This window comes from Camellia sinensis, chromosome 3 (assembly GCF_055761805.1).
Source record: "Camellia sinensis isolate YWXY chromosome 3, ASM5576180v1, whole genome shotgun sequence".
NCBI classification, from domain to species: Eukaryota; Viridiplantae; Streptophyta; class Magnoliopsida; order Ericales; family Theaceae; genus Camellia; species Camellia sinensis.
This window is the reverse complement of record NC_138963.1, coordinates 17,003,470-17,030,948: the sequence shown is the minus strand read 5'-3', so window position 1 is coordinate 17,030,948 and position 27,479 is coordinate 17,003,470. Positions and strand designations below refer to the sequence as shown.

Sequence of the window (27,479 nt, the reverse complement as noted above, 5' to 3'; positions counted from 1 at the left end):
AAAAAACTCCTTAACATATACTTTTTTTCAAATGTGACAACGTGAGACACTCCAAAAAAAAAAATAAAAACTCCTTCATATATTTTTTTTCAAATGTGACAACATGGCGGGTATGTTGTGACACTCTAAAAAAATTAAAAACTCCTTAGTGTACTTTTCCTAAACGTGGGATGTGACACTCCAAAGTAGCAGACCCAATTTGATTAAATTATTACGTGTCTTCACATCACGCGCCAAAAAATAATTAGTAAAGAATTTACATCTCACACTACGTGTATTAAAAACAACAAAATTTTAAAAAATTACTAGTGCACTTTTCGAACAACGTGACACACAAACACCTCCACCACCTTTTCCATTCATAATCACGGCACATGTCTCGCAACTGTATTAACAATGGCAAAACAGCCAACAAATAATTTAGGGGACCACTTAGTCACCAAAAAAACATTTATGACCTTATGGATTACAAGCTTACAAAACGAGATTTACTGGTCAATTCCCCTTGATTTTAATTTCCAATATTCACTTTTCAAAAAAAAAAATTCATTTTATTTTTTATATTTTTTTATTTTCACTAATTTTTTTAATATTTTAAGTATTTTTATATGCAATTAACATAAATATACTTAAAAAATATAATATTTGTGATTTATTTTTTAAAAAATTCAACAAAATTTTTATATTGTTTTACTTTCACTGAATTTTTAAAATATTTTAAGTATTTTTTTAAAATTTTTATATGTAATTAACATAAATATATTTAAAAAATATAATATTTGTGATTTGTTTTTTTAAAAAATTTCAATAAATAACAAATTTTTTTTTTTAAAAATGAAAATCTAATACAATTTTCATATTGTTGTATATTTATTAATTTTTTAAAATATTTTTTTCACAAATATTTTATTTTTTAGATATATCTAAGTAATGTGAATCTAAAAAAGTAAAAAAATTTGAAAAATTAACCAATAAGTCCCATATTTTGGACTTGTAATCCATATAGTACCATATTTTTTCTTATGATCCATTTAGTCCTTTTTGATGTGCAATGACTTATTTACCCACCACATTAGAGTGTCACATTTGAAAAAAGTATATTAAAGAGTATTTTAGTGTCACATCATATCCGCTACATTAGAGTGTTACATTTAGAAAAAGTACACTAAAGAATTTTTAATTTTTGCAGTGTCATATCATACCCACTACATTAGAGTGTCACATGTCACGTTTGGCAAAAGTACAGTAATGAGTTTTTAGTTTTTTTGGAATGTTATATCATACCCACTATATTGTCACATTTGAAAAAAAATACATTAAGAAATTTTTAGTTTTTTTAGAGTGTCACATCATACCCATTATGTTGGAGTGTCATATTAATATCTGTCATATTGAAGTGCCACATCATACCTGTCATATTAATAAAAGGGTGTGTTTGATTGGAGGGATAAGAGGGGGGTCTATTTACTGTGCGCATTGTAATTCGGGAGAAATATCCAATCCGCCGTTTGTTTTTTTTATTAGTCTGCCGGATATGGAGTTCGGCCGGACTCCTTATCCCCCATATAGGGGACTATTGTGTCCTAGGGGGGGTATGGAACAATTTTTGAGAGACTATCCACTGTTGGGATTAGGTGGTAAAATGACTATTTTGACCCTCTACTATTTAATTATGTATTATATTTAATAAAACTCAATAAAATTTAAATGTCTCAATTTAAAAATAAAATAATTTTATTTAACTTTTTATTGATGTTTTATTTATTTAATTTTTTTAAAATAATTTTTTATAGATATTTTATTGATGTTTTATTTTAAAATTTTGTTTATATTTTATTTAATTTCATTATTTAAATTTAATAGATGTTTTATTTAATTTCATTGTTTAATTATTATTATTTTTTAAAATAATAAAATTTTAAATTTTAATTAAAAAAAAACATATATTTTTATTGATATTTTATTTATTTATTTATTTAAAAAAATAAATTTATTTAATTGTGTAAAAAATAAAATAAAATAAATTTTTATTTAATTCTAGCTAAAAATAATTAAAATATTAAAGATATGTTTAATATTGCTATTACTTAGTAAATAATTGAAAAAGGGTAAAATAGTCTTTTGATCATTTATCATATCCAGTCCGTCCAACCAAACGTGAGATTTACTAAAAATAGTTATTTCCAGACATCTAATCCCATGAAAAAACAAACACATGATACATATACAATCCAACCAAATAGTCGTCTACCAAAATACTATCAAAATCGAAAATAGGACCACACCGAAATAAACCCATCACTAATAGGACTTAACACATCAATAAAAAAATTTAAAATTAGTTGAAGTACTTGTTTGTAAGATTAAACTTATTGTAAATATTTCAAAAAAATATTTAAAATTTTAAAAATATTCACTAAGAAAATACAAAAAATAAAATAAAATTTTTTAAAAATTAAAACCAAACTATGGTTATTATTTTTTTTTTCAAGTGGTCCAGTAAGCTACATACTGATTGTTTCCAAATGATTTCCTATTTTCCTGCCATTCTTCACAAACTCATCCTCTGCTTTTCATCTCTTAATAAAATTATCCACTGAATTATTTTTTTTTTTAAAGCTTTCATAAACATGATTATTTTTCCGCTCGTTTATTTACCACATTAGGACACAACTGGACAACTGTGAAAACCAATCAAGTTTTGAATTCGGATTTGGGTGTCTCGTAATTTGAAATTTTGACCTTTTCTAATGACAAGGATAGAGGAGTTATATATCAGATATATCACATACATATAATGTGCATATTTGAACTATAATAGACTCTCACTCTCCGTCTCTGTCATTAGAGTATCAAAAACAAAAATCTTTATATTATGATTTGGGAGGGTGATATTCGCATTGTAATATCATTTTATTATAGGGGATTTTAATTTGTGATTCAGATATATGCGATTCACTTATCATGTATATGTAATATTATGAATCGAAAAAAATGTATGTGTAATATTTATTCTACAACAACACTTCAATTTCTCTTTTTTTTATTGATTTGATTATCCAATGACACAACATTGAAATAAACCAACGGGAAATTATAATGTTCCCGAAGTATCACGTCTGTATTCCTTAACCAATTAGCATTCAATATACCTCTTATATTTCTCAATCATTCAACACAATACTCCATTACCCACTTTCTCCACCAATCATAATGTTATAAAATACCACGCGTCTATTTATCGGGATTACTGAAACTAAACCAAATGACACACCCTCCTTAACCTATAGTACTACATAGTAACATAGTATACATTAAGCCATCGTTGTCCCTACATTATCACCTTCATAGCAATCAGCCACAACAACAGCGGCCTTTCTCTGCACATTTTTATATGAATACTGCCTCGCCAACGGCACGTAAACACACAAATTCACAGCAGCAACGGCGGCTAAAAGCCAGTAAAACTTATCCAAACGACTACTATTCAAATCCTTCCCGAACCAACTCTTCCCACTCTTCTGCGTAATATGATCCACTGCGGTAATCAACATACTGCTAAGAAAGCTCCCTGCACCGATCACACTAAGGTAAAACGCAATCCCTAAACTTCTCATCGAGTCAGGGACTTGGTCGTAAAAATACTCTTGCAAGCCAACCAGAGTGAACCCATCTCCGAACCCAATGATGAGAAACTGAGGAGCTAACCAGAACACACTCATTGACATCGAACCCTTCTCTGGATCCTTCTCCACTAGGCTCAGCCTCTTTCTTTCGACTAAAGCCGCGACAACCATTGTCAAAACTGAAAAGACCATTCCAATGCCGATTCTCTGGAGGATTTTGATGCCTCTTTCATTACCGGTCACCTTTCTGAGCACAGGGATGAGGATTTTGTCGTAAAAGGTAACAGAGACGATCATTCCAATGGCGGCAATGGCATAGATTGAGGCTGGGGGGGTTAGGAAATCGTTGCTGATATTGCGGTTTAGGGTTGTGCCTTGTTTGATGAAGAAAGTTGAGGCTTGTGCTACGCAGATACCGAATGGTAAGGCGGCTAGCCAGATGGGAATCATGTTGAGGAGTAGTTTCATTTCTTCCACTCGGGTAACTGTTGTGAGTCTCCATGGATTTTGTTGATGCTGATCTGCTGGACTCTGTTTGTTTTCCAGGATTGCGGCCTTGTCAAGAAATCTGACACACATTATGGATAATCATATTGTCAGTTTTTCGAACATCTATCTTTATAATACGAAAAGAAGTTGTTTATTTGAGAATCTAAGTCAAAACTGTCTGTTTCAACTTCGATTCCTTTGACACTAGCTTTTAAATTGAAACTTTTTTTTTTTTCCGTTTATTTTGTATTTAGTATACTTCATTAAAAAATTAAGTCAATTTTTTTTTTTTAAAACTTTTAAATTGTCTTTTTAGACCAGATAACTTTGAAAATTTTCAGATAATTTTGAAAAATGTTCACAAAAGACCAAAATAAATGAAATTCTGTCAAATGTATATAAATGTTGACTTATTTTTGTCTTTTAGTTAACATTCAAATTTTTTTTAGGATCGTCTGATCTAAGCAAATCGAAAAAATTACTTTTAGGTACTATATGATCCTAATTGTTTTAAAAAAAAATTGAAAAAAAACCAACAATAGACTTAAAAAATATTTCAACTTATAAGTTGCAAGACCAATTAGATAAGTCAAACAGTATCTAGAATAGAAAAGACGAGTGCTTTCAGCTTCTTCTTGTCATATTTTCAGTTTAAAATAAACTGCAACAAACACGCTCAAGGTATGACTCCAAAGTGATTGATATAAAACATGAATATATGTAACTAAATCATAATGAAAGAATGATATAGCTTACTTGAGCTTGCTGGTATGGCACAGAAGCCTACCCTGAGTCTTCTGTGACTTAGGAACTTCATACAATTCAGCAGGACTTGAAGGATAAGGAAGATTTCTCTTCTTAATGGCTGCAACAAGAACCTGCAACATTGGTGTCAATGGACTCCCTGTTGGCTTCCTGTATCGATAAACCGGCCTTCCCACAATAAAGATGACAATACTAGCAACCATCACAGCAGTCAAGATGATATCAGCAACAGCCCAACTCACATGGTCTTGGACATAAACAACCACTGTGACACCAATTAAAAGTCCAGAGCAAAGGCCAAAGTTCCACCAGTTGAAGAATGACATCTTCTTTTTTCTTTCTTCAGGGTGATCATCGTCGAATTGATCAGCTCCAAAGCTCTCTAGAGCTGGTTTGTGACCTCCTGTGCCTATGGAGATCAAGTAGATGGAGAGGAAGAAGACCACTTCATGGATTTTTCTTGGTTCATGACAAATGCCAGTACCACATGGCTTTAGGCTTGGAACAATTGTAGACATGGCCAAGAGAATCAAACCCTGTTTTCCCCATTTTAGTAAATTGAAATTAGTACTGTTAAAATAAACCAATGTTAATAATTTAGCACAAATTGTAGCTGTAGTTCTTTCATAGAAAGAATTGTTGGAATTTGAGAATTGTTACCAGAAGATAGACAACTGAGGAAGCAAGGATGGTAGTGAATCGGCCCAGATAAGCATCGGCTAAGAAGCCTCCCAATAGAGGCATCATAGTGGTAACACCAGACCAGTAATTGCAACTCTTTGCAGCTGTTTTGAGGTCCTGATGGATCACCTTGGTGAGGTATATGATCAAACTTGTTGCTATTCCAAAGTAACTCAACCTTTCACTGAACTCGATTGCTGCCCAAGCCATATATATGTCACAGACAAAGAAAGTTTAATAGAGACTCAAGCTTCGAAAAAATGAAAAATTTATCCTAATTTATTGGAAATAGTGGTATATACATCGCCAATTGTAATTGGGAAGTCAACACACTCTTGGGACAAGAAGCAATTGTGTGATTTCAATCACAATTTATGTAAAACTATTCTCTAAGATGGCTAGACCTTAATTTGGATTGTCCATTCTCCCTAGCCACCATTTTCTTCTTTTTATTTATTCATTATTATTTAGGATCAATAATTATTTAGGAGTTCCGAAGTATTATGTGATATTGTTTATATAGTGCTCCAACTAATCACATAGAAACATGCTGATATACCTTTGTTAGGTAAATAGGAAGTGAAGTGATGACATAACCTAATTTTTTTCTTTGTTTCCCTCACCCATTCATTTCTTCTTCTAAAATATGTATCCAAACCCATGATTTGAACACAACTTACGGGTATGTGTATGGGTATGGGTATGGGAAAACGGATCGGCTAAGCAGTAAAGTTGAGTTTTTTAAAAGTACGTGACATCAACTGGTAAATTTTAGAAGTCATTTTTTTTTGTTTGTTATATCCTTCTATTTTTAAGTCCACTAATCTATATCATGTCATGATTTCTTCTTTTACTTAGGTTTCATTTGGGAATAAGCTATTTTAGTAATTTTTTACGAAAATATGTGTAGAAAAGTAGAAAAAGTGATATGACAATTTATAATAACTTTTAATTTTTTAATTAAAATATATAATTGTCAAACGAGATATTAATCTTATAATAGAGAGTGATCTTAGAAGGAGACATGTTGATGTGGATAGAAAATCTCTGCTAGATTTTCCCAACTTCTAACATGTGGGTGCACTTATTATATACCTCGTATGCACTACACAGTTTCATAGTGAGATATTATGTCATGTACACACTATGAGTATGGTGAATATTTTTTGAGGCTATACATTAAACATTAATAAGTGCACCAAAGTAGGGTCTGTCACAAATATTGAATCAACTGTTTTTACACATGCCCAGGTCCTCCCTCTGTAGTCTGTCTATGGCTTGTTCAAAAGAAAATATGATGATTTGAGCATTGAGAGAAAACAAAGGATTCTAGAATGGGCACGAATGAGTTGATATGATTACGAGCGTAAATGATTCACAAATATAATTTTTTTGAGTTTATTAGTGATTGAAGATTTTATCAAAACTTGGGTTCTAAAAAATTACGTCTGTTTTCTCTATTCTTTCATGTAGTTTAGGATTATAAGAAAGCATTTGATCATAAATAACCAACAATATCAATGGATAATTCATTTTGTCTGTTTTTGTTTCTTTGAATGTGTAAAGCTGTCCATCTATTTTGTGAATGAAAAGTTCATTAAAGAATCATCCCAAAACATAAATATACTATCAAGTCATGTGATACTTGAACAAACGGTAATAGCACCTTAAATTAGTGGCAAATTGCAAATTGATAATTGAGGTTAGGGCAAATTATACTAACAATTCTTGTAATTTGAGATTTGTGTCACTTTGGTCTCAAAATTTTTAATTGTGATACATTTGATCCTAAATTTTGATTCTCGTTCCAAATAAATACAATTAAAAATACTGTTGCTCCATTTTAAGAATAAAGTCGTCAATTTAATAAAATATAATTTAGTTTAATAAAAATAAATGCCAAAAAATTAATTTTGATTTTTTAAAAATTATTTCTACCCACAAAAGATAAAATTATATACAAATGATAAATCTTTTATATTTTTATAATTTTGTTATTTTATCAAATTAATTTTTAGTATGTGTTTGGATGATAATCATGTAATATGTGATTGTTTTTGTTGATATTTTTAGATAGTTATCATGGTTGTATTTGTTGTTAATGGATATTTTTAGATGATTATCATGTAATGAATTGTTATTAGGTCTTTAAAATCGATATGTTTAATAGTATATGAAATATTTCTAGTTTTGAATTTTTTGATTTAATAATTATATCAAAATCGTTGCTATGTTTGACTTTTTTTAAGAAAAGAAACTAATTTAACGAAAATAAATATCAAAAAAAAATTATTTAAAAAAATTATTTCTACCATTTCAAAAGATAAAATCATATAAAATTGATATATTTTTAATTTTTTTTATCAATTTAATTTTTAATTTTTTAAAACAATTTCTTGAAATTAGATTATGAAAGTCAAATCGAACATAACTTTATAACAAAGAAAATTCCAACATTATTCATTATAAAAAAAAAGGCTATTACATTTCAAATAATATACAAGTTTACCAATACAAAATAAATTGTGTCACTACGTTGTCCTTAAAATAGACCGTTTGTAAGATAAACATCTTTGATTATCTTTATTTGAAATAAAATTTAAAATTTAAGATCAAATATCATAATTAAAAAGTTAAGAATCAAACTAACACAAGTCCCAAATTAATAAGATTGTTAATGTAATTCTCTCTTGAGTTTAATATTGTGTAGAATGGATAAGATTGGGTATGGACGAAGAGCTTATATTGCAAGTGTTGGGCCAATTAACCTTTATACTTTTGTTTATATATATATATATATATATGAAACATTTTTAAAAGTAAGTGTTTTTGAACTCATGTTTCAAATTAGATGCTTATTAAACTCAAATTTTAAAATATAATTTTATTAATTAAAATTTTTGAATTTTTATTTTCTAAAAGCATCTATTAATCGAAATACGCATAATTAACGGCACATTCGTTTATCTTTTATTTTAAAAAAACATCTATTATCAGTATTGTTTATGACTAACAACTTTTTTTTTTTTCGATTCAAAGTTTATGACAACAACTTTAAGCGTGCTACATTAGCTTGTAAGATTTTCTATAAAATTTGTAGAGCAAGACTATTTTATTTGGATTGAATTTTTTTTCTTGGGCTTGAACTTTTACAAAACCTTTTTCGCATAGCTTATATTTTTACGGTATGTTTGATTGGAAAGATTAAAGTATGGGATTGAGATTATTAATCCGTAGGCCCAATCATCCTATATTTGTTTTGACATTTTGGTTTAGGATTATTAATCCAATGGATAATTAATCCAATAAATTTGTAGGATTAGTAGTAATGGGGTAGGGGTGGAATAGTTAATACCACACTAATTTGATAGGATTATTAATACCTCACTATTAGTATTGTGAATCAAACATGACCTTAAGGGTTTAGAATTTTAGTTTGAATTAATACTACCAACATATGACGGGGCTGTTTGGTGAGGCTTTTTTGAGCCAGTTTATGGCTTCTGGCTTTTAAAAAGTTATTTTAGACTGTTTGGTTAAACTTATTTCAAACAACTTCTGATTCTAACAACTTATTTTAAGTCAAAAAAGCTGATTCTGAGAAGCTGCTCATCCTTGCTTCTGATTATCAGCTTCTGCTGTGGACATATTAATTCACGGTTATACTTTTAGATTTTTTTATTTTTTATTTTATTAAAAATAAAAAAAGACCCAAATAGACTATAAAATATTATTATTATTTTTTATGAAAAATGTAGACAAATAGTGAATAATAAAAAATAAAAATGAATTAAAAAGCTACTTCACAGTTTATTTAACAAACACTACACAACAACTTAAATCTATAATCCAACAGCTATACCAAACAGATTAACAGCTTTTGATTAAAGTCATAATCTATAATCTGTTAAGCTATAATTTATAATCTGTTTTAACAACTACACCAAACAGCACCGACATATCAGGCTTTCTTTGTGAATGAAGCCTAAAGTCATTATTTGGTAATTTTATGCTTAAGTTGGTGTTTTTATCAACCACGCTCTCAAATAGTTTGAAAAATAATTTTAAAATCCACTTAATTTTTGGGAAAATCGGTCTAAGGTCCCTATCCAACTTTTAGTAATAGATTAGGTCCACAATCTGTTTTTTTGTAGTCTAAGGTCCCTCACCCCATTCCCACTCCTAAACTCACCCATCTCACACCACTCTCACCACCACCACCACCGCCGGAATCTCGCTACTCTCTTCTACCCCTCCAGATCCCCAAACTCAACCTTCTTTCTTTCTCCCCCATTATTATAAACACTCTGCTTCTAAAATTTTCCAAAACCTGCTTCATCTCTCTCTCTCTGTGGTGGCCATCGAGTCTCCCCTGCTTTTTCATAATCTCAAGTTCATTTTGAGGTTGTTGTTGGACAATGTGATGGCTACACTGAGGACCCAACAATTTCAGACAACTCAAATACTGCCACTTTTGCAACTATGATTCTGCGAATTCACAATGAAATATGGGAATGTGTGATATAAGATATCTACACAAAGTGAAGCATTCTATCACAGATCTGGCGCACTCTCGAGTTCGTTTCTGGGTTCTATTGCTGGGGTTAGGAGTTCCTCACTGCTCTCTTGTTCTTTAGTGGTTCCTTCTAAACAATAAATACTTGAACATCCCCAAAAACAAAACTAGGGAAATTCGAGTTTTTCCCGGATTTCTTCTTGTTTCACTAGATTATTATGTTGTTTTTTCAGATTTGTTCTGATTTCATAGATTATTTTTTGTGGGTTTGGTGAGAGATTGATCGATTGATTGATTTGATAAAATGTTTCTTAGAAAAATAATCATAGAGAAAAACAATTAAAATTTTCTCTAGTTTGTTCAAAACACAGAGAAAATTATGATTGTTTTTTTGTTTCTAGGTAGCCCAAATTTCTCTGGTTTGGTTTGATTTTGAATGACCAATAATAAAGAAGTTTAGATAACCAAGAAATATTTCCTAGTAGGTAACTAGAGAAATTCTTTGATTTTGAATGACCAATAATGGCTATGAGAAATTTGAAGAATCAGAAGCTTCTTCTGCAACCATATATCCAAAGAAAAAATATTAGAGAGTGAGAGAGAGTTTAGGCTAAGATGAGACTTGAACTTACTTTGTCCAAAGAAATTAGAGTGGGAAATCCAGAGAAATTTGGCGAGAATTTCTCTGGACAGTGGGAAGTCCACAGAAATTTGGAGAGAAGTCCAGAGAAATTTGGCGAGAATTTCTCTGGACAGTGGGAAGCACATTACAATTTCTCTGGATTTCCCATTACAATTTCAAACAAGATGAAGCACATTACAATTTCTCTGGAGAGAAGAGAAATTTCTCTGGAGAGAATGGAAGGCTAGAGAAATTTACAGTGGGAATTCTAAGGAATGTTAGAGAAATTAGAAAGTCCAGAGAAATTCTTCCCAGAATTTCTTTGGACTAATTTTATCTTTGAAGTTGAATTTTCTCTGGAAGTCTAGGGAATGACTTCTTCTCTTTCTTGTCTATGCTAAGGTATGGCAAGATCTTACTAATGTCTAGGGTAGAGAAATGGACAATGGAATATGGGATTTAAAATTCTAATGTTGCTTACATATTACAATGTGGAATTTTTCCAGTTGAATTCAGTTGAACAATGTTGCTTACCCAATGAATCACAATGATTTGGATGTGAATGAGAAGAAAAGTAGAGAAACTCATCCAGAGAAATTCTGGCCCAGAGAAATTTCTCTGGACCAAATTTCTCTGACCAATTTTCTCTGCACTGAAATTTCTCTGGACCAAATTTCTCTGGACCAATTTTCTCTGGACTGAAATTTCTCTGGACTGAAATTTCTCTAGATCAAGGTTGAGGGACTTTAGACATTATGAAAATATTGTTGAGGGACCTTAGACATTATAAAAATATTTGATGTCCTTTATGCTATAAAATCATAATACCAGGGACCTTAAAAAAAAAACCCCTTAATTTTTTCAAACTATTTATAGAAAAAAAAAACTTAAATATGATAACAAGCATATTTGGTTATGGAAATTTTCTCACTAGATATATTTGAAAAAAAAAAACTTAAATGTGATTCCCACTAGATATATTTAGTTATGGAAATGTTCCCTCAACCAAAATGGCAGACAAGCATAACATAAATACACACACATATATATATATATATATATATATATAAATTAATATATAGATATGCGGATATAATTTTCGGGATTGAGTTCTAAAATAAAAAAATAAAAAATCGCAGTATATACCAAAACTACGGTTTGATATTTAAAAAGTAAGGCAGAAAAAAAGGGAAGAGGAGGAGGAGATGCAAATCAATTAACTGTTTGGCTGCATGGAAAATGTTAGAAAATAGTGAAATAATTTGACAAGAATTACACCGGCAGCCAAACTGAACATCCAGAATTAGAATTCACTTCATTATTTTAAGTCATATATAGGAGCTCAATTGGGAATTCATGAATCATAACAACACAATATAATCAAGATGCTAATCAGTTGAGTGTTTGGTTGCATGGAAAATGTTAGAAAAAAAGAGTGAAATTTACCGATAATGAAGAGTGAAGCTTTCCAAACGCCGGTGTTGGATCGGAGGGGAACCCTTCCTTTATGATCCAAGGAAGAATCATTAACCCATTTCTCATCCTCAACACCTACTGATTCTCCTCTCTTTGGTTCCTCCATTTTCACTCTCTGATTATGGGCTTTTTCACAAAGAAAGAAAAAGAAAACAATGGGCTATATCTAAGATGCTGCAGAGGATATGTACTTTGATGGCAAAGATTGTTGTTGGTGAGTGGCATCTTTCCTTTGTACTACTTATATAGGGAGAATTTTTTTTCTTGGCTCATGACTAAAGAAATTTTTAAAATTTTTTTTTTTTTTGGCAATTTAGAAAAAAAAAACAAAAAGGGAAAAAAATTACTTTTTTTGGCAATGATTGTCAATGAGAAAAATCAAAATAAAATAATTCCTTCCACTTAGAAGATTTCATTAGTGGTCCTTCACAGGGAATAGCATCCATGTCCAATTGCAATTTTTTTTTGTGTGTTAATTACCCTAACACCCTCTCAACTTTTTAACGAATATTAGTTTATTCTGTTTTATCTATGAACATGTATATATTAATCCATCAATTATGAAAATTTTACAAATATATTTCTTTTAAAGACGGTTTGAAAAAATAAAAGTAATATATTTTTATAATTGAGGAGTTAAAATGTATAAATTTATAAATAAAGAAAATAAACTGATATTTATTGATAGTCAAAAAAAAAAAAAAAAAAATCTTAGTATAATTAAGATATTTTGTTCAGGACTCCAAAGTCAAAAAAGTGGCCTTATAACAAAATCCTGTATCCATGTTCAGATGTTCGATATAAAAATAAAAAAATAAAAAAAAAAACCAAAATTGTTCAGATGAAAAAGCATCGCACTTTTTATATGGTCCTCATACCATGCTTTAATAGTTTTTTATTTTATTTTATTTTTTTTTCATATTAACAAGAAGGAAAATATTATTTATACAAAATTTGTCAAAATGATGTGGTGGTATCAATTTTACAATTAAACATTTTTTTAGTGAAAATGATAAATTTCAATGAAATGACATTATTCTATACAAATTTTATATGATTTTTTTGTTTAGATATTATTACTATAGGGGAATTGACCCATAAATCTTAAAAGGTGGGATTGTAATTTAATCAGTCCCATATTTAATTTTGTATACCCAAAGGTCCCATTATTTGGGGGTGGACAGTTTTGCCCATGAACTTACTGTTTTGGGTTTGGTGATATTATGTTTGAATGATGTGGGTGTATGTAACGTTTTGGAAAAGCACATTTATGATGCGGGTGTATGTAACGTTTGGGAAAAGCTTACTATAACTTTTTTATGATGTGGGTGTATGTAACGTTTGGGAAAAACACATTTATGATGTGGGTGTATGTAATGTTTGGGAAAAGCTTACTATAGCTTTTTTATGATGTGGGTGTATGTAACGTTTGTTTTTTTATAATGTTTGTGTATGTAACGTTTGGGAAAGCTTACTATAGCTTTTTTATAATGTGGGTGTATGTAACGTTTGCTTTTTTATGATGTGGGTGTATGTAACGTTTGCTTTTTTATGATGTGGGTGTATGTAACGTTTCACATTTATGATGTGAGCGCATGTAACGTTTGAGAAAAGCTTACTATAGCTTTTTTATGATGTGGGTGTATATAACGTTTGAGAAAAGCACATTTATGATGTGAGTGTATGTAACGTTTGGGAAAAGCTTATAATAATTTTTTTATGATGTGGGTGTATGTAACGTTTGTTTTTTTATGATGTGGGTGTATGTAACGTTTGGGAAAAGCATACTATAGCCTTTTTTGGATTTAGTAGTGTATGCAGGGATGTCCACGTTATTTATGACCCACACGTTTCAACCACAAAAAAAGGGTACATTAGTCAGAAAAACCATTCCATAATTACATAATGGGATCCTTTGGATCACATTACCAAAAAAATAGGACTTGAACTTCTATTAATTTTAAAATGGGACTTGGTAGACTACAACTCTCCAAATGAGAGTTTCCAATAATTTTTCCATTACTATATTAACAATCATACAATTTTAATTAATAAATTTATTTATGGTACCTATCTCAATCTAAAAAAAAGCACCATGTTTGTTTCTAGTTTTTTGAAAAAACTTTTTAAAAAATTCTATAAAAGTCCATATTTTTTTTTTATTTTTACTAAATTTTTAAATATTTTATGCAATTTTTTTTTACAAAAATTTTAGACACACCTAATATAAATACACTTAAAAAGTATAATTTTTGTGAAAAAAATCTTTAAAAAATTCACTAAATACCAAAAATACAAAAAAAAAGAGAGACAATTCAGTGCATTTTTCATATTTTTGTGTATTTATTAATTTTTTGAAATATTTTTTAACAAATATTTTACTTTTTGAATACATTTAAGTAAGATGAATCTAAAAAAGTATAAAAAAAATGCTTAAAATTTTAAAAATATTCACTAAAAATAAAAAAATACGAAAAATATAAAATTCAATTTTAAAAAAACTGAAATCAAACACACTGAATAAATTCTGGGCATTTATCAATTGATCTAAATCCAAACCTGTGTCATAGATAAGACAAATTTGGTTATTGTTCCTTGTAGATCCAATTGGTTTATTTCAAGTTTTTTAAATTAAAAAAAAAAACCAAAAAAAAAATTCACTATTTTGTTTTCATAGACTACATCGAACCGTTTAGAATGCTCTCATTGATATTATATTGAAAAAAAAAATTACATAAAGAAATAATCATTTTATAAATCGCTATAGAATGAAATTAGCTAGCTTGTATCCTTTGAACTTGTTAGATTCATGAGAGGGAGATTTATGACCTATCATGGGCCGAGCCGGTTTGGGCTTCGATCAAGGTCCTCACTCGGATAAAATGAGGCCACATGCTTGCCTGGGATGTGAGCATGGTTGGATGTTTGGTGCGCGCTAGACCAAAGTATTAGCCCAATTAGGTCATGAAGATGCTAGCCCGGTTTAGAGATGTGCATTTCGCTAAGTGATGGGACGCATCCTCAGAAGACTAGGTTCGACCGAGCAAGAGCTCGGTTAAGCCCACGGTCAGACGAATCCGATAGGACCGGGTAGGTAGTGCGGCCCTGAGGGGAGACTGCGTCGCCGTGCTTCGCACAGCTCGGTGAAGTTTGCTACGTGACGTGTTTGGAATGTAGGAAGAAGATTCCGCCATCCGTACACATCAATACCGTTAGGTGGTTTCTATAAGAATTTGTTCTTAATTAGGCTGTCATTGACTATATTTTGTTTGGTTTATGAAAAAAGGGTTGAACGTGATTCAGATAAATTGACTAGTATGAGCCCAAAATTATTATTGTGATCCATAAAGTTTTGGGGCATGGTTCCTTTAGTGTATATATTATTTTATATGTGGATATGTAATATGGAGGCGTAAGGCCTGTTTTAAGTTATTTGGATTCCTTAATGGGAGGGCCCAGTAATTGTTTTATTTAGGCCCAGTCCCCTCTCCTATCCTTATTAGGGTTTACATATGTCTATATATATGTAGATCAAAAGGTTGTCAGCTCCATTGAAAAGACAACAAAAAGATTAGGAGAAGGAGGGGAAGAGCTGGTGCTAAGGTTTTCCAATTGTGAATGCCATATTTTTTTTAGGAAGCAAAACTCAAGACAATAACAGAATCAAACGGTATGTATCTGAGTTTATATTTTAGTAGTTACTTATATTCATAGTGTTTTGATTTCTAGTATATAGATCCTATAATCTTACTGTTTCGCCCTTTAGTGTTTGACAGTATTTGCACTTACATATGGAGGAAGGTAAGAGGGGAACATATCCACGAGTCAGAAGGAAGACGGACAAAGAGAGCGCTCAGAAATTATATAAATGGTGTTGCGCCTCCATGCACAGGTCTAGAACATCTAGTTATCAAAGTTATCTACCTCTTTATCTCTCTCTCTTCTTCTCTCTAAGCGTGCTAACTTGACCGTTTAGAGAGATTTTCCAGCCGCACATCGCCAGGTAGCTCACCTTCTTTGTATTCTCAGGTCACTCAAAAAGAAGCGGAGCTTAGACACGAGGAATACAAAAAATGGCAAATATTTACTCTCCGTACAATTCAAATCTCATTTAAATTGTATTTAATATCCAAATCTTTTTAGAAAGTTTTAAATAATATCTATTGAGGAAAGTATTATTCTTGTATTTTAAATACTGAGTTTTTCTAGATAATTTTTTGCTTCTATTCTAGCTTCCTCAATTCTTACGATTTCAAATTTCAAACCACTCCAAGTGTATTCCATCCAACCAACGGGTTAGTTTCGTGACCAAAAATCACTACATCATGCGTTCAAAAAAAATAATTAAAAAAAAAAAAATCATTGCATTCGCATGAAAAATCTCACTAAAAATTCCTCCATTTTTCATGTGATTATTGAGTCGTTTGGTATATTGTATGATTATCGTATTGTATTATTTGACTTTTTTGTATATATATTTAAATGTTCAGACTGATATAATTTTTATGATATTTATAATAAAAAATAAAAAATAGAAGAAAATAGTAACAATTTGTAATATATGATGTTCATGTAGCAGATTATTGCTGTTCAGGAGGTGCAAGCACTTTTTAAGTGGTGCAAAAACTTTGTGGATTTGCTTCAAAGGTGTGCAAATCCATTGGTTAATGGAACGGTCAATCTAATTCATTAAATAAATAAAATGGAAATTTGCAAATGCTGAATTATTGTGATGGTTAGTGTAGTGAAGTGGGCCACTTTCCCAATATTTGATTAAAATAACTTCTCAACTGCCCTTCATTAACCACGTGATATTATTATGTTCCAAATTGCGGTATGAGAAATTGCTCCAAATTTAATAATCCAGCTTGTATGATTTTTTATTTTATATTTTATGATAAATCATTTATTGTATATCCGGTAGGGGTGCAACTTGGGCTAGCTCAATTCGAGCAAACCGAATTCAGTCCAAAATTTTTTAGAACTTAGACAAGATATTTTCAAATTCGGTATGGACTTGGGCAAAAAATTCAGAAGTCACAATTAAATTTAGGCGAGCTTGGGCAAAGATATCAAACAACCTGAACAATCCAATATATATATATATATATAAATTATTAGTCATTACATGATATTAAAGTAATTTAGGCTCCGTTTGGCAAGAGCTAAACGGGATTTTTTTGGCTATTTTAGCCACAAAAGACAAAATAGGCTATTTTTGCCACAAAAAATAAAATATCACATCCAACCCATAATCATTACATTTTTCTCTCACAAAAAAAGCCAAAAGGCCCTTCCAAAACCAAACTTTTTAGCATAGGCCAAAATAAATAAAAAAGTCAAAAAGCCAACCCACTTCCTAAACAGAGGCTTAGATTATTAAATCATACTGAATATATATTATATATACAAATAACATAAAATCTTTTTTTTTTTATTATTTTTACTTATAAATTGTAAAGACTACTATAGCGGCATCTCTCTTACATTATATAAATTATTTGTTTTGATAGTTATAATGATTTTTTATATATATAAAAAATGTAAATAAAGTCAAATTTTAATAATTTAATAATGTAGCTGCCAAAAAAAAAAAAAAATACAATTCGGGCAACTCGGGTAATTTGGGTTTAACTCGGATCAGGCTTGGGCAGGCAACCTCGGGTCATAATTCGGGCTTGGGCGGGCCTGGGCAGATCTTAACACAATTTAGACTGGGTTTGGACAACCTCTCAACCGGATTGAACCCGTCTGAGTTGCACTCGCTAATATCTGGCTTGTTGTTTATAATGTCAAAACAATTTAGGTAAGTTGAAAACATTAATTATTTTAAAATCGGAGAAAGTGATATTTTTAGATTCTCCTCATACATTAACAACTTTCAACTTAAAATAAATTGTAGCAAATATGCCTTGAATCCAAATATTGTAAAACATAATGTTTACAGAATTGAAATTTTGTGTGTGAACCTAAGATAGAATTTTGAGACTGAACTTAGGCCTAGTTTGGGAAGATTAAATAAGTGCACTTTTTGAATTTTTATGAAATATGGGTTGGGTTTGGGTTGGGTTTGAAGTGATGTGTTAGAGAGGTGATGTGACTTAAATAAGATGATGTGACTTAAATAGGATAGTGACTTTTTGACTTTTTGTCTTTTTTGCCTCATGCCAAACTTGGCCTTAGTATCGTTCATAGGGCAATTGAAAGTGATGGTGCCCTAGAGTTTGGCATGTCAAGTTGTGTTCTAAGAGTAGTATAGAATATAGATTGATCAATGTGTCATTGTCCATCATTGACTATTTGAAGTATTTGGTTCGAATCAAACTTTAAAATGGAATGCATTGTAAATGTTTAATAGCATTTGAACTGAGTTTTATTCGTAATAAGGTTAGGTCGACATCATTCACTAAGCAGGCTTTGGTAAAAAAAAAAAAATCACTCAGCAAGAACCTACTCGATTGGTTAGAATGTGCTTGTGAAGAAGCGTGTACAGTATACCCCAACTATTTTCCTATATTTAGTGCTAGGAAAGTTCTTCTACAAGTAAGTGTGACAACTAAGATTAACAAGAATCAAATGATTCCCTGTACTTAGATAGTTGTATCACACCAAAGATCCCTACACGAACACTATCCTACGATCATATATGAAGTAAGCAATTTCACAAGCTATTCATCTCTTATTGAGTTCTAGTCTGAACTTAGTAAGAAAGGGAATAAATTTTTATCATAATCAAACTTTAAGATGGAATGCATTTTAAATAAACAAATGTATTTTAAACCTAATTGAAATTAGGATAAGGTTAGGTCAACATCATTGATTATTAAGTAGATTTTTATCAGAAAAATATCACTCAGTAGAAATCCACTTGATCGACAAGAATGTGCTCATGAAGACACACGATTAGTAAAGACGATGTACACATGACAAGGTAAGTTGCTTCGTAATTGCATTCCTAATTTAGTTTTCGGAAACTTTGTCTATAATTAATTGTAAAAGCTAAGAATAACAAGAATCATATAATTCACACCCCCTTATAAATCATGCCAACGATTCCTATATGACCATGACCTTATGGTTATATAAAGTAAGCAATTTCACAAGCTATTCATCTCTTACTGAGTTTTAATCTTCAATATCATCTATTGATTTTAACATAAAAAAAGAGTCTTTGGCTAGCTCTACACAGATATCATGGTTCACTACAGTTATTATGCATGTTTTAGTTAAAAAGTCACCATAAGTTATCACATCATTTTCTTTACTTTTCTATACATCTTTTCGTAAAAAGTTAAAATGTTATTAAAATAACTTGTTTCTAAACGAGACCTCAATGTGCAATTAATTGCCAAATTTCAGAGGAGTAATGCTACATATATTAAAATTATACTAAAAATATACATATCTAAATATCATTGCTTATTTAATAATTAATTATGTTTAGTCTCTTATATTTTTAATAAGATTGATAGTATCTCTAGTTATTTATTAAATGCAGGGGAAAAAAATTTACATAGTAAAGCAAAGCAATGTATTGGCTCAAATCATGAAAAGTCAAAGTCAAAGAGACTTGACACATGTTCAAGCTTAGATAACTTGAATCCCATTAATTCAAAATCACATCTCAAAAGAATCCATTTCAATTGGGAATTGAGACTAGTTTCTTTGTGGAGTTACATTGATGGCATTCCTAGTTCTTTCTTTTGTGATGTAATCATCCATCTTGTGTTTCATTAACAAATTGATAATCTAAAAAGTTGTGGCTAACATTTAAAGATCAATACAAGATAATTCAATTATGCAATTAATCTCATTAGCAATACAAGCAACTAATAATAACACTTGGTTTAGATTAATGCTAGGGTTATGGGGGATTAAGTGGCTATGGCTATGAAGTGCATAACTTTAATTTGATGGTGGTTAGAGCACTCTCTCCACACTTCATCATCAACATTCCAAAAAGGAAAAGATTTCCATTTGTAGCACTCATTTCTTACGCTAAATTAGTGCTAGGGCTCAAATGAGCCGAATGAAACAGAGTTTTAGTATGCTTGAATTTTATTTATCAAGATTTTAACGAGTTTGAACTTGAATTTGAGGTTAATAAAAATTTAACGAATGAGCTCGAGTCGAATTGGTTTAGGCTTGACTCGAATTCGAGTTCGTTTACGTGCCTTAATGAGCCAAAAAAATTATAAATTCATACTTGCGTATGAAACTATGTTACAATTGAAATTTTGATTACATAATTATATATACAATATATATGAACATATTAAAAAAAGTCAATATTTTATCAAAATAATAATATCTACCACCACTATTATATAAATTTTTTTATCTATAGTTAGCTATTATTTATATTTACATTTTTTAAATATATATATAACATAATTATTTTATTTTTTATACTTATTTTTATATTATTTAATATATAAATAATAAATGTTAAATGAATCAACTAACGAGCCGAGCTTACAAGCCGAGTTTTAGTGTGTTTGGACTTACTTATTAAAATTTTAACGAACTCGAACTTAAAAAAAAATTAGTGAACCGAATTTGAACGGGCTTTTACTGAGCCGAATTCCAATGAGTTTGAGTTTGTTCATAAATAGTTCTGTTCATTTGTTACCCTATTAGTACAAAACAAATTCAAAAAAAAAAAGAACTACATTAAATAATGTTTATATTTATAGTTTTCTCTTTATATTGTTAAAAGTTTTGGAAACTCTAAAGAAAAATTTATTGTTTGGCAACCACCTAAAAAAGTAATTTTTTTAAAATCTTTTTATCCTATTTAGGTCACATCACTTCTCTATCATATTGTACATTTTTCCGTAAAAAGTAAAAAATTACTAAAATAATTTACAACCAAACAACCTAACATTATTTTTTGTTTTTAAAAACTTATAAACAATTTATAAATTTATTAAATTCTGTAACCACAGATGGTTGATTTTACTTATTCAAGAAAAAAAAAATTGTATTCATTCCCCCCTCCCACCCCCTCCAATCACCACACATCGCTTACCATAGCACATTAGGCCTCCAGCAGGAACTATCATCCTTTACAAACCATCTTCCACTAGCAAGAACTATTTTCGGCCACTACCTCTTGCCGAAAATCACTTTTAAAAACCAAAAACCACTTCTAAATAACACCTTCATCCGCCATCATCAACTGGCGATAACTACTTTCAATCATCATTTTCTGTCGGTCATCCCTCTCACTTGTTTTCCAAACACATGTATGTACTAAATATGATTTTTTTTTAATTTTTAATTTTTGTTTTTACAACATAAACATGATTATTTATTTATTTCTTTATTTTTGTTGTAAATAAACGATAATAGACTATAAACCTTTCCAAATGAGTCCTACACTTTTCTTGGCACATTTGAGTGGGCATTAATGCTGTGTTTGATTGAGGGATTTAGAGAAAGATTTGGAAAGGGAAAGGGAAAGGAAAAGGAAAAAAATATGTGAAATTTAGGTATATTTTATTCACATTTCACCTATCTTTTTTATTTTCCTTTCCAAATTTCTCCTCAAGTTCCCCTACCAAACATAATATAAGACAATCAAAGTGAAGGATAGTGAGAGTTATGATGGTAAACTACTATTTATCACGATCCACGTGTTTCTTTTAGGTGCTCATATCCAATGTGTTTATAGATTCGAAATATAGAAACAGTCTCTTCACATACATCAGAGATTTTGTACATCTGATTATTTTCAAACCCCACAGTAGCTGGATTGATCAATTTTTATTTTATTTTTTCAATTTTTATTGTAGATTGTGATGGTAAAATGCTCTTATTCAATGATCCATGTGTTTTTAATTTCTTTTATTTTGGTTTCTCTTTCTCTTGACAGGTCAGATCAGATCAGATCAGATGACTAAATCTTCAAACCCAAGCTCAACAGAGAAGAGATAGAGATGTTGCAATGGACCACCCCACTTAAATTCTGAGGTAAACATTCCTGCATGGAGGTTGATAGATAGATCACCACTTACTATTCCGCGTTTGGATTGTTCTGGAATTCAAGTTGATTGAAAAAGCTAACTTACTTGATTGCTCTATTAGATCAAAAGTCATATTTTGCTCATGTTAAAAACACCTGTTCTGTTTTTCAGCTTACTGTATTTTCTTTTTCTGAGGAATATATGCCAAGTTAGGTGGAAAATTAGTGAGAGTAACACGTGGACATCATTTTGTGTTTTGTTTGTGGATTGTACTTGGTTTATGAGAACAAGAATGACAGAGACCACTAATTTTAGAGGTCTAAAAAGATCACTAATGACATGACACTCAATAAAAAAAGAAAAAAAATACAACACCGAGATCAAAACATCAAATCATTCATGGTGGGACCTACTACCACATTATTAGTGATAATACTAATTAATACTCTCACTCATTTTCCTTATGAGAAATATGGCTGAGGTTTTTACCTCTTTTGGACATCATTGCTCTTGACTATAGATACCAACAACCATTTTATGTCTGTTGAATTTAGAATTTTCATAAATTTCACTCCAACTTTAAGATACAAACATTCATTTTAATTTTTTTTATTTATTTTAATTTTACAAATTTCACCACACATTTAATATCCAAATACTATCTTAATAATATGGTAATTTTTTAATGAAATAAATATGATATCTCTCCAGTTAGACTAGATGTCCAGTTTATATTCTGTGGGACGTGGGCGTTACAGAAGGGTCATTGCTGTGGGACTCACAACTTCTTTTAAAAAATTTAGACTAGACATCCAATCCAATTAAAAAAAATTGATCTCTAGGGTTAATCATAAAAATAAATTTTATATTAAAGTATCTTAATTAATTTTGTAAATAGAAATATCATAACAATGCCTCCATTTATAAGAATCCTAAAATAGGAAATTTTTTTCTTAAAATATATATATATATATATATATATTTTTGGTCACATGATAAGATATTTAATAGAATAGCAAAGTTAGATTACTATAGCAAGTTAACACCACTTTATTAACTCGAACTTAAAAACTCAAGTCACTGACATTTAAAATGTCCCTCATGACCACTTGAACGATATAAGTTAGGTCAATTTTTCCAATAACAATAGTCCAATAAAATGTGTCCGACAGACCTTTAGAAATCAAAAGTGCTTTTAAAAATGCAGTGAGTTGAGTTCAATTGTATATAAGATGCTCTGCATTGGGCATTACTCTACAGAATAACATTATTGCCCAAGTAGTATCTCCAACTTTTGGATATGATTCGACAACCCTAAATCTCTCTCTCTCTCTAACGTTTTCAGAAGGAAGATGATGGGGAGAGACGATCATAGAATTGTCATTGTTTGGAATGACGGAAAGTGGAAGAGAAAGGGAGAGCACACTTCCCCTGTTTTGCAAAAGAAAATAACAAACTCATGTATACAATTTCTTCCCTTCAAGACTATTATTTTTAGGTACACTTTATCTTGTCACCTATTCATCAAATTAAATCACATCCGGCACTTAAAAATCAATCTCTCTTTCAATTCGACTCAGTTTTATTATACCTGATTTTAACCTATTTTGAATTTTTTTAATCAAAAAGGAAAATAATTGATCCATCGAATTTGAATTCGCTCGTATTGTCCAAATTACATATGTGGGATTACCAGTGTCACCCTAATCAATCGCGGTTGTCAACCTTTTTAACCGCGACTGTCACCCTTGTCAATCAATGTGTAAACCGACATCTGCTCAGATAATCGTTATCCTCTCGAATGACTGGTCGGATAATCGGTATGTACATATTTAGACAAGTTGAGCGAGTCCAAGTTCGATGTATGAGTATATGCAAAAATGAATAATGAAAAAAAAAATTATTTGATCGAATTGGACCGTATGAGTCAGCTAAATAAAGACCAGCTTATCTCGTTTGAGGCAATTGTATTATATTTCATCTTGGTTATTTCATCAGCATATGTAATTCTATTTTAATTTTTTTATTTTAAAAAATACAAATTAAATTATTTTAACGAGAAAGAAAGGTGCACGTTGTGACACATGTACAATTTCTGTTACGTAAGACCAATCAAAATGAAAGTATGCAATCAAAACAAAAGACATGTGGGCATATACTTCTCATGAAGAAAATAAAGAAATCCCAACACCCCTTTCTTTTTTTCTTTTTTTTTTTGAACCAATCCCAACGCTCTTCCCTTTCTTCTTTTTCAAGACAAAAGTTCAAGTATGATTATCCTAAAGATAAAAAATGAAAATATAAATAATTAAATTTATTTACTTCATGTATCAAAATATTAGTTCTTTATTCTATTTTTTATTATCCTAAAATATTAATCTCATTTCAAAAATTAAGAAATAAAATAATATAAATTTACTATTTTACCCTTCTTTCAAATACATTAATAATACAAAAACTATAATTATAACAATTGATATCCTTAAAATATATATATATATATATATATATTATTAAAGGGTAATTTTAAAATTTTTAAAATATAATAATTGTATTATCAAAAAAGTGAAATTTTTTTAAAATGAACTTTTATTTTGAGACAGAGAGAATATATTTTACCTAGCCAATCACATTCAACAAATTTCATCATCACGTGTCATTTAATAAAAAGGAGCACAAAGGTGAAAATATCTTTGCCAGTCATTATTTTCTAAAACAACAATGATTCATCCCACTAAAAACATCACCACTAATAGCACTAATGTATTAAAAAAGTAAAAAAAAAAAAAAAAACAATTCCAAGACCAAAACATCACATCATTAATAACGGGACCCACTGCCACCTAATTAGTGGGAGCACTAATTAGTGCTCCCAAGCATTTTTCTTTCTAAAATTCCAAAAAAATAAAAAATTCATAAATTTATTTGATAAACCGTTATAAAATAAAAAATAAAAATAAAATTCTTGAATTTTGACCTTGATGACAAAGTAAATTTTTAATTTTTTTAATTTAAAGCCTTAACTTTTAAAATGCAGAGAAGGGGAGGAGTTTTGTATGAACGTAAAAAAGAGATGAGAACGGCAATGGGTTGGGAAAGAGGTGCAGTGACGGATGATGGTAAGCATGAGAGACGGTTGTCAAATAGATGGTTATATACACCGATTTAAATTGCCTAATTATCCCTTCTCCTTTAGTTATATAAAAACAGATAGTACAAATTGTTAAAATTGATACCATTTTAAAAGTTCACAATTTAAATTGAACAACTAAAAAAATTAGAGTTTGATTTGTTATTGAGCTCAAACTTAAGGTTTTTTTTAATAATTTTCCATTTTATTATTATTTTTTTTAGAAAAAGAAAAAAAGAAAAAAGAAAAAGAAAAAAAATACAGCGTCTGAATGCATCCACCCTGCATATGTCAGCGTCTTTCAACACTTTTAGAATGATGCTTTGAAAAAGGAGGTGACACATCATTTCTTTCTAGCAAGTGTTGTTTTGCTTGAGGGACTAATCTCCCATTCAACTCTCGAACTGTGGATGGGACATGGTTGCTTCTTATCTTCAATTCACTTCCTGTTATATTGCAACCATGCTTTAAAATGGACCATTATGTCAACAAGTTATTTGACTTGATCGTGTGATTCTGAAGAGTGCTCAACATTATCATCTAATCACCAAATAATTTTTTTATTATATTTGGAAGAAAAACTAGATATCTGATGCTACTAGTGAAGTATTTGATTGTTGACTAATCACCTTCAATTCAAATATGCATCTGTTTTAAGGGTTTGACTTATGGCCAGTTCAAATTTTAATGAAACTAAATAGTACAAACACTGTTTGATCAGTTCGTAGAAACCCAATATTTGGTTATATGAGTGAGTGAACAAATATGGATCATTTGTTCGTCATTAATGTAATATTGTAGCACAGACAATCCAGTCCAATTGAAACTCAAAATGAAGACCAGCCGAATTCTATTTGTTTCATAATCATTTCACTACACAAACGGTATGAAAATAAAAAGGAAAATGCTATGGACCCCAAGCAAATTATCAAATTTTCTACCAAACCTCTCACATGGGTGTGGGATCCACACAAATCAAATGTGTGTGAATTCCACACCCATGTGAGAGATTTGGTAGAAAATTTGGTAATTTGTTTGAGGTCCCTAACATAACTCAAATAAAAAACCACAACAACGTATCTTTATTTCAATACAAAAACACTTAAATGAGATTTTAACATCCAAGTTAACATAACATTTATAGATCATCGACTTTAAATTTTAATGATATACTATCGAAATGAAATTTGTTAATACAACTCCGATTGGTAGCTCGAAAAGGGTATGGCTCGAATGGTTCGACACCAAAATGATGCCGTTTTGATTTTTTTTTTTTTTTTCTTGTGTTTTTTTGAAGACGAAAAAGAAAGAGAAAAGAAAAAGAGAAAAAGAAGAAGGAGAAGGAGGAGGTGGGTTTCATCAAAAGGGGCTGGGTTTGAAATCAACAGATTTTGATTAGAGTTTGAAAATGAACCACAGTAATAAATTATATATATATATATATATATATTAAAAATGAACCAGCACAGATGTTGATTTATATATATATATATATTAAAAATGAACCACAGTAATAAATTTTATTCATTCAAATATATTTTGCTTTTTATTTTATATAATTTGAAAATTTTGTTGAAACCCAGCATTGATGAAACCCAGCTTAGATCCAGATCAACATCATCATCATCTCCATATCATCATCATCTTCAGATTTTGAAATCAACATCTTCAGATCCAGATCAACATCATCATCATCATCTCCAGATCTTCATCATCATCAACAAAAAAAAAAAAAAATTCATCATCTTCTTCAACCAAAAAAATAAAAAATTTCCCCATCTCCCTCTGTTCTCGAAAATTCATCATCTACTTCATAACTTGAGCCTGACACTGGATCTTCATCATCTTCCACTAAATCTGGAAGAGACAGAGTCGCAGAGCTTGTCCCATTCATCGTCTTCTCTCTTCTCTCTCTCTCTCTCCTCCTCTCTTTCCTCTGTATTCACGAAAAAGAAAAAAAAAATACAAAACTTCATCATCTTCCAGTAGATCTGGAGTCGCAGAGCTTGTCCCATTCATCATCTTCTCTCTTCCTCTTCTCTTTTCTCTTCTCTCTCTCTCTCCCCTCGTCTCTTCCCTCTGTATTCACGAAAAAGAAAAAGAAATACAAAACGACATCGTTTTTGTATATTCGAGCCAATTTCGAGCCACCGTCTTCGAGCAATGGATCATTTTTCTTGTTAATATAATCATGTAATGGAAAAGA

General features: G+C 30.2%; 1 protein-coding gene across 1 annotated transcript; it reads right to left on the bottom strand.

The window, feature by feature from the left end:
- Nucleotides 1-3,073: 3,073 nt before the first annotated feature.
- Nucleotides 3,074-12,642, bottom strand: LOC114275502 (Major facilitator superfamily protein). Its single transcript, XM_028217543.2, has 4 exons — nt 12,146-12,642; nt 5,541-5,758; nt 4,872-5,416; nt 3,074-4,194 (listed from the first exon to the last, which is right to left on the bottom strand). Exons 1-4 carry the CDS (start codon nt 12,279-12,281, stop codon nt 3,315-3,317), a joined length of 1,779 nt encoding a protein of 592 aa, XP_028073344.2. The 5' UTR covers nt 12,282-12,642; the 3' UTR covers nt 3,074-3,314.
- Nucleotides 12,643-27,479: the final 14,837 nt, after the last annotated feature.

What these genes read in the sequence shown, in the direction of transcription:
- LOC114275502 (XM_028217543.2), bottom strand. Translation starts at nt 12,281, where the DNA reads ATGGAGGAACCAAAGAGAGGAGAATCAGTAGGTGTTGAGGATGAGAAA. An exon ending in AGCTTCACTCTTCATTATCG is followed by an intron (nt 5,759 to 12,145) that starts GTAAATTTCACT and finishes TGGCTTGGGCAG; the next exon opens with CAATCGAGTTCAGTGAAAGG. An exon ending in CCTCAGTTGTCTATCTTCTG is followed by an intron (nt 5,417 to 5,540) that starts GTAACAATTCTC and finishes TGGGGAAAACAG; the next exon opens with GGTTTGATTCTCTTGGCCAT.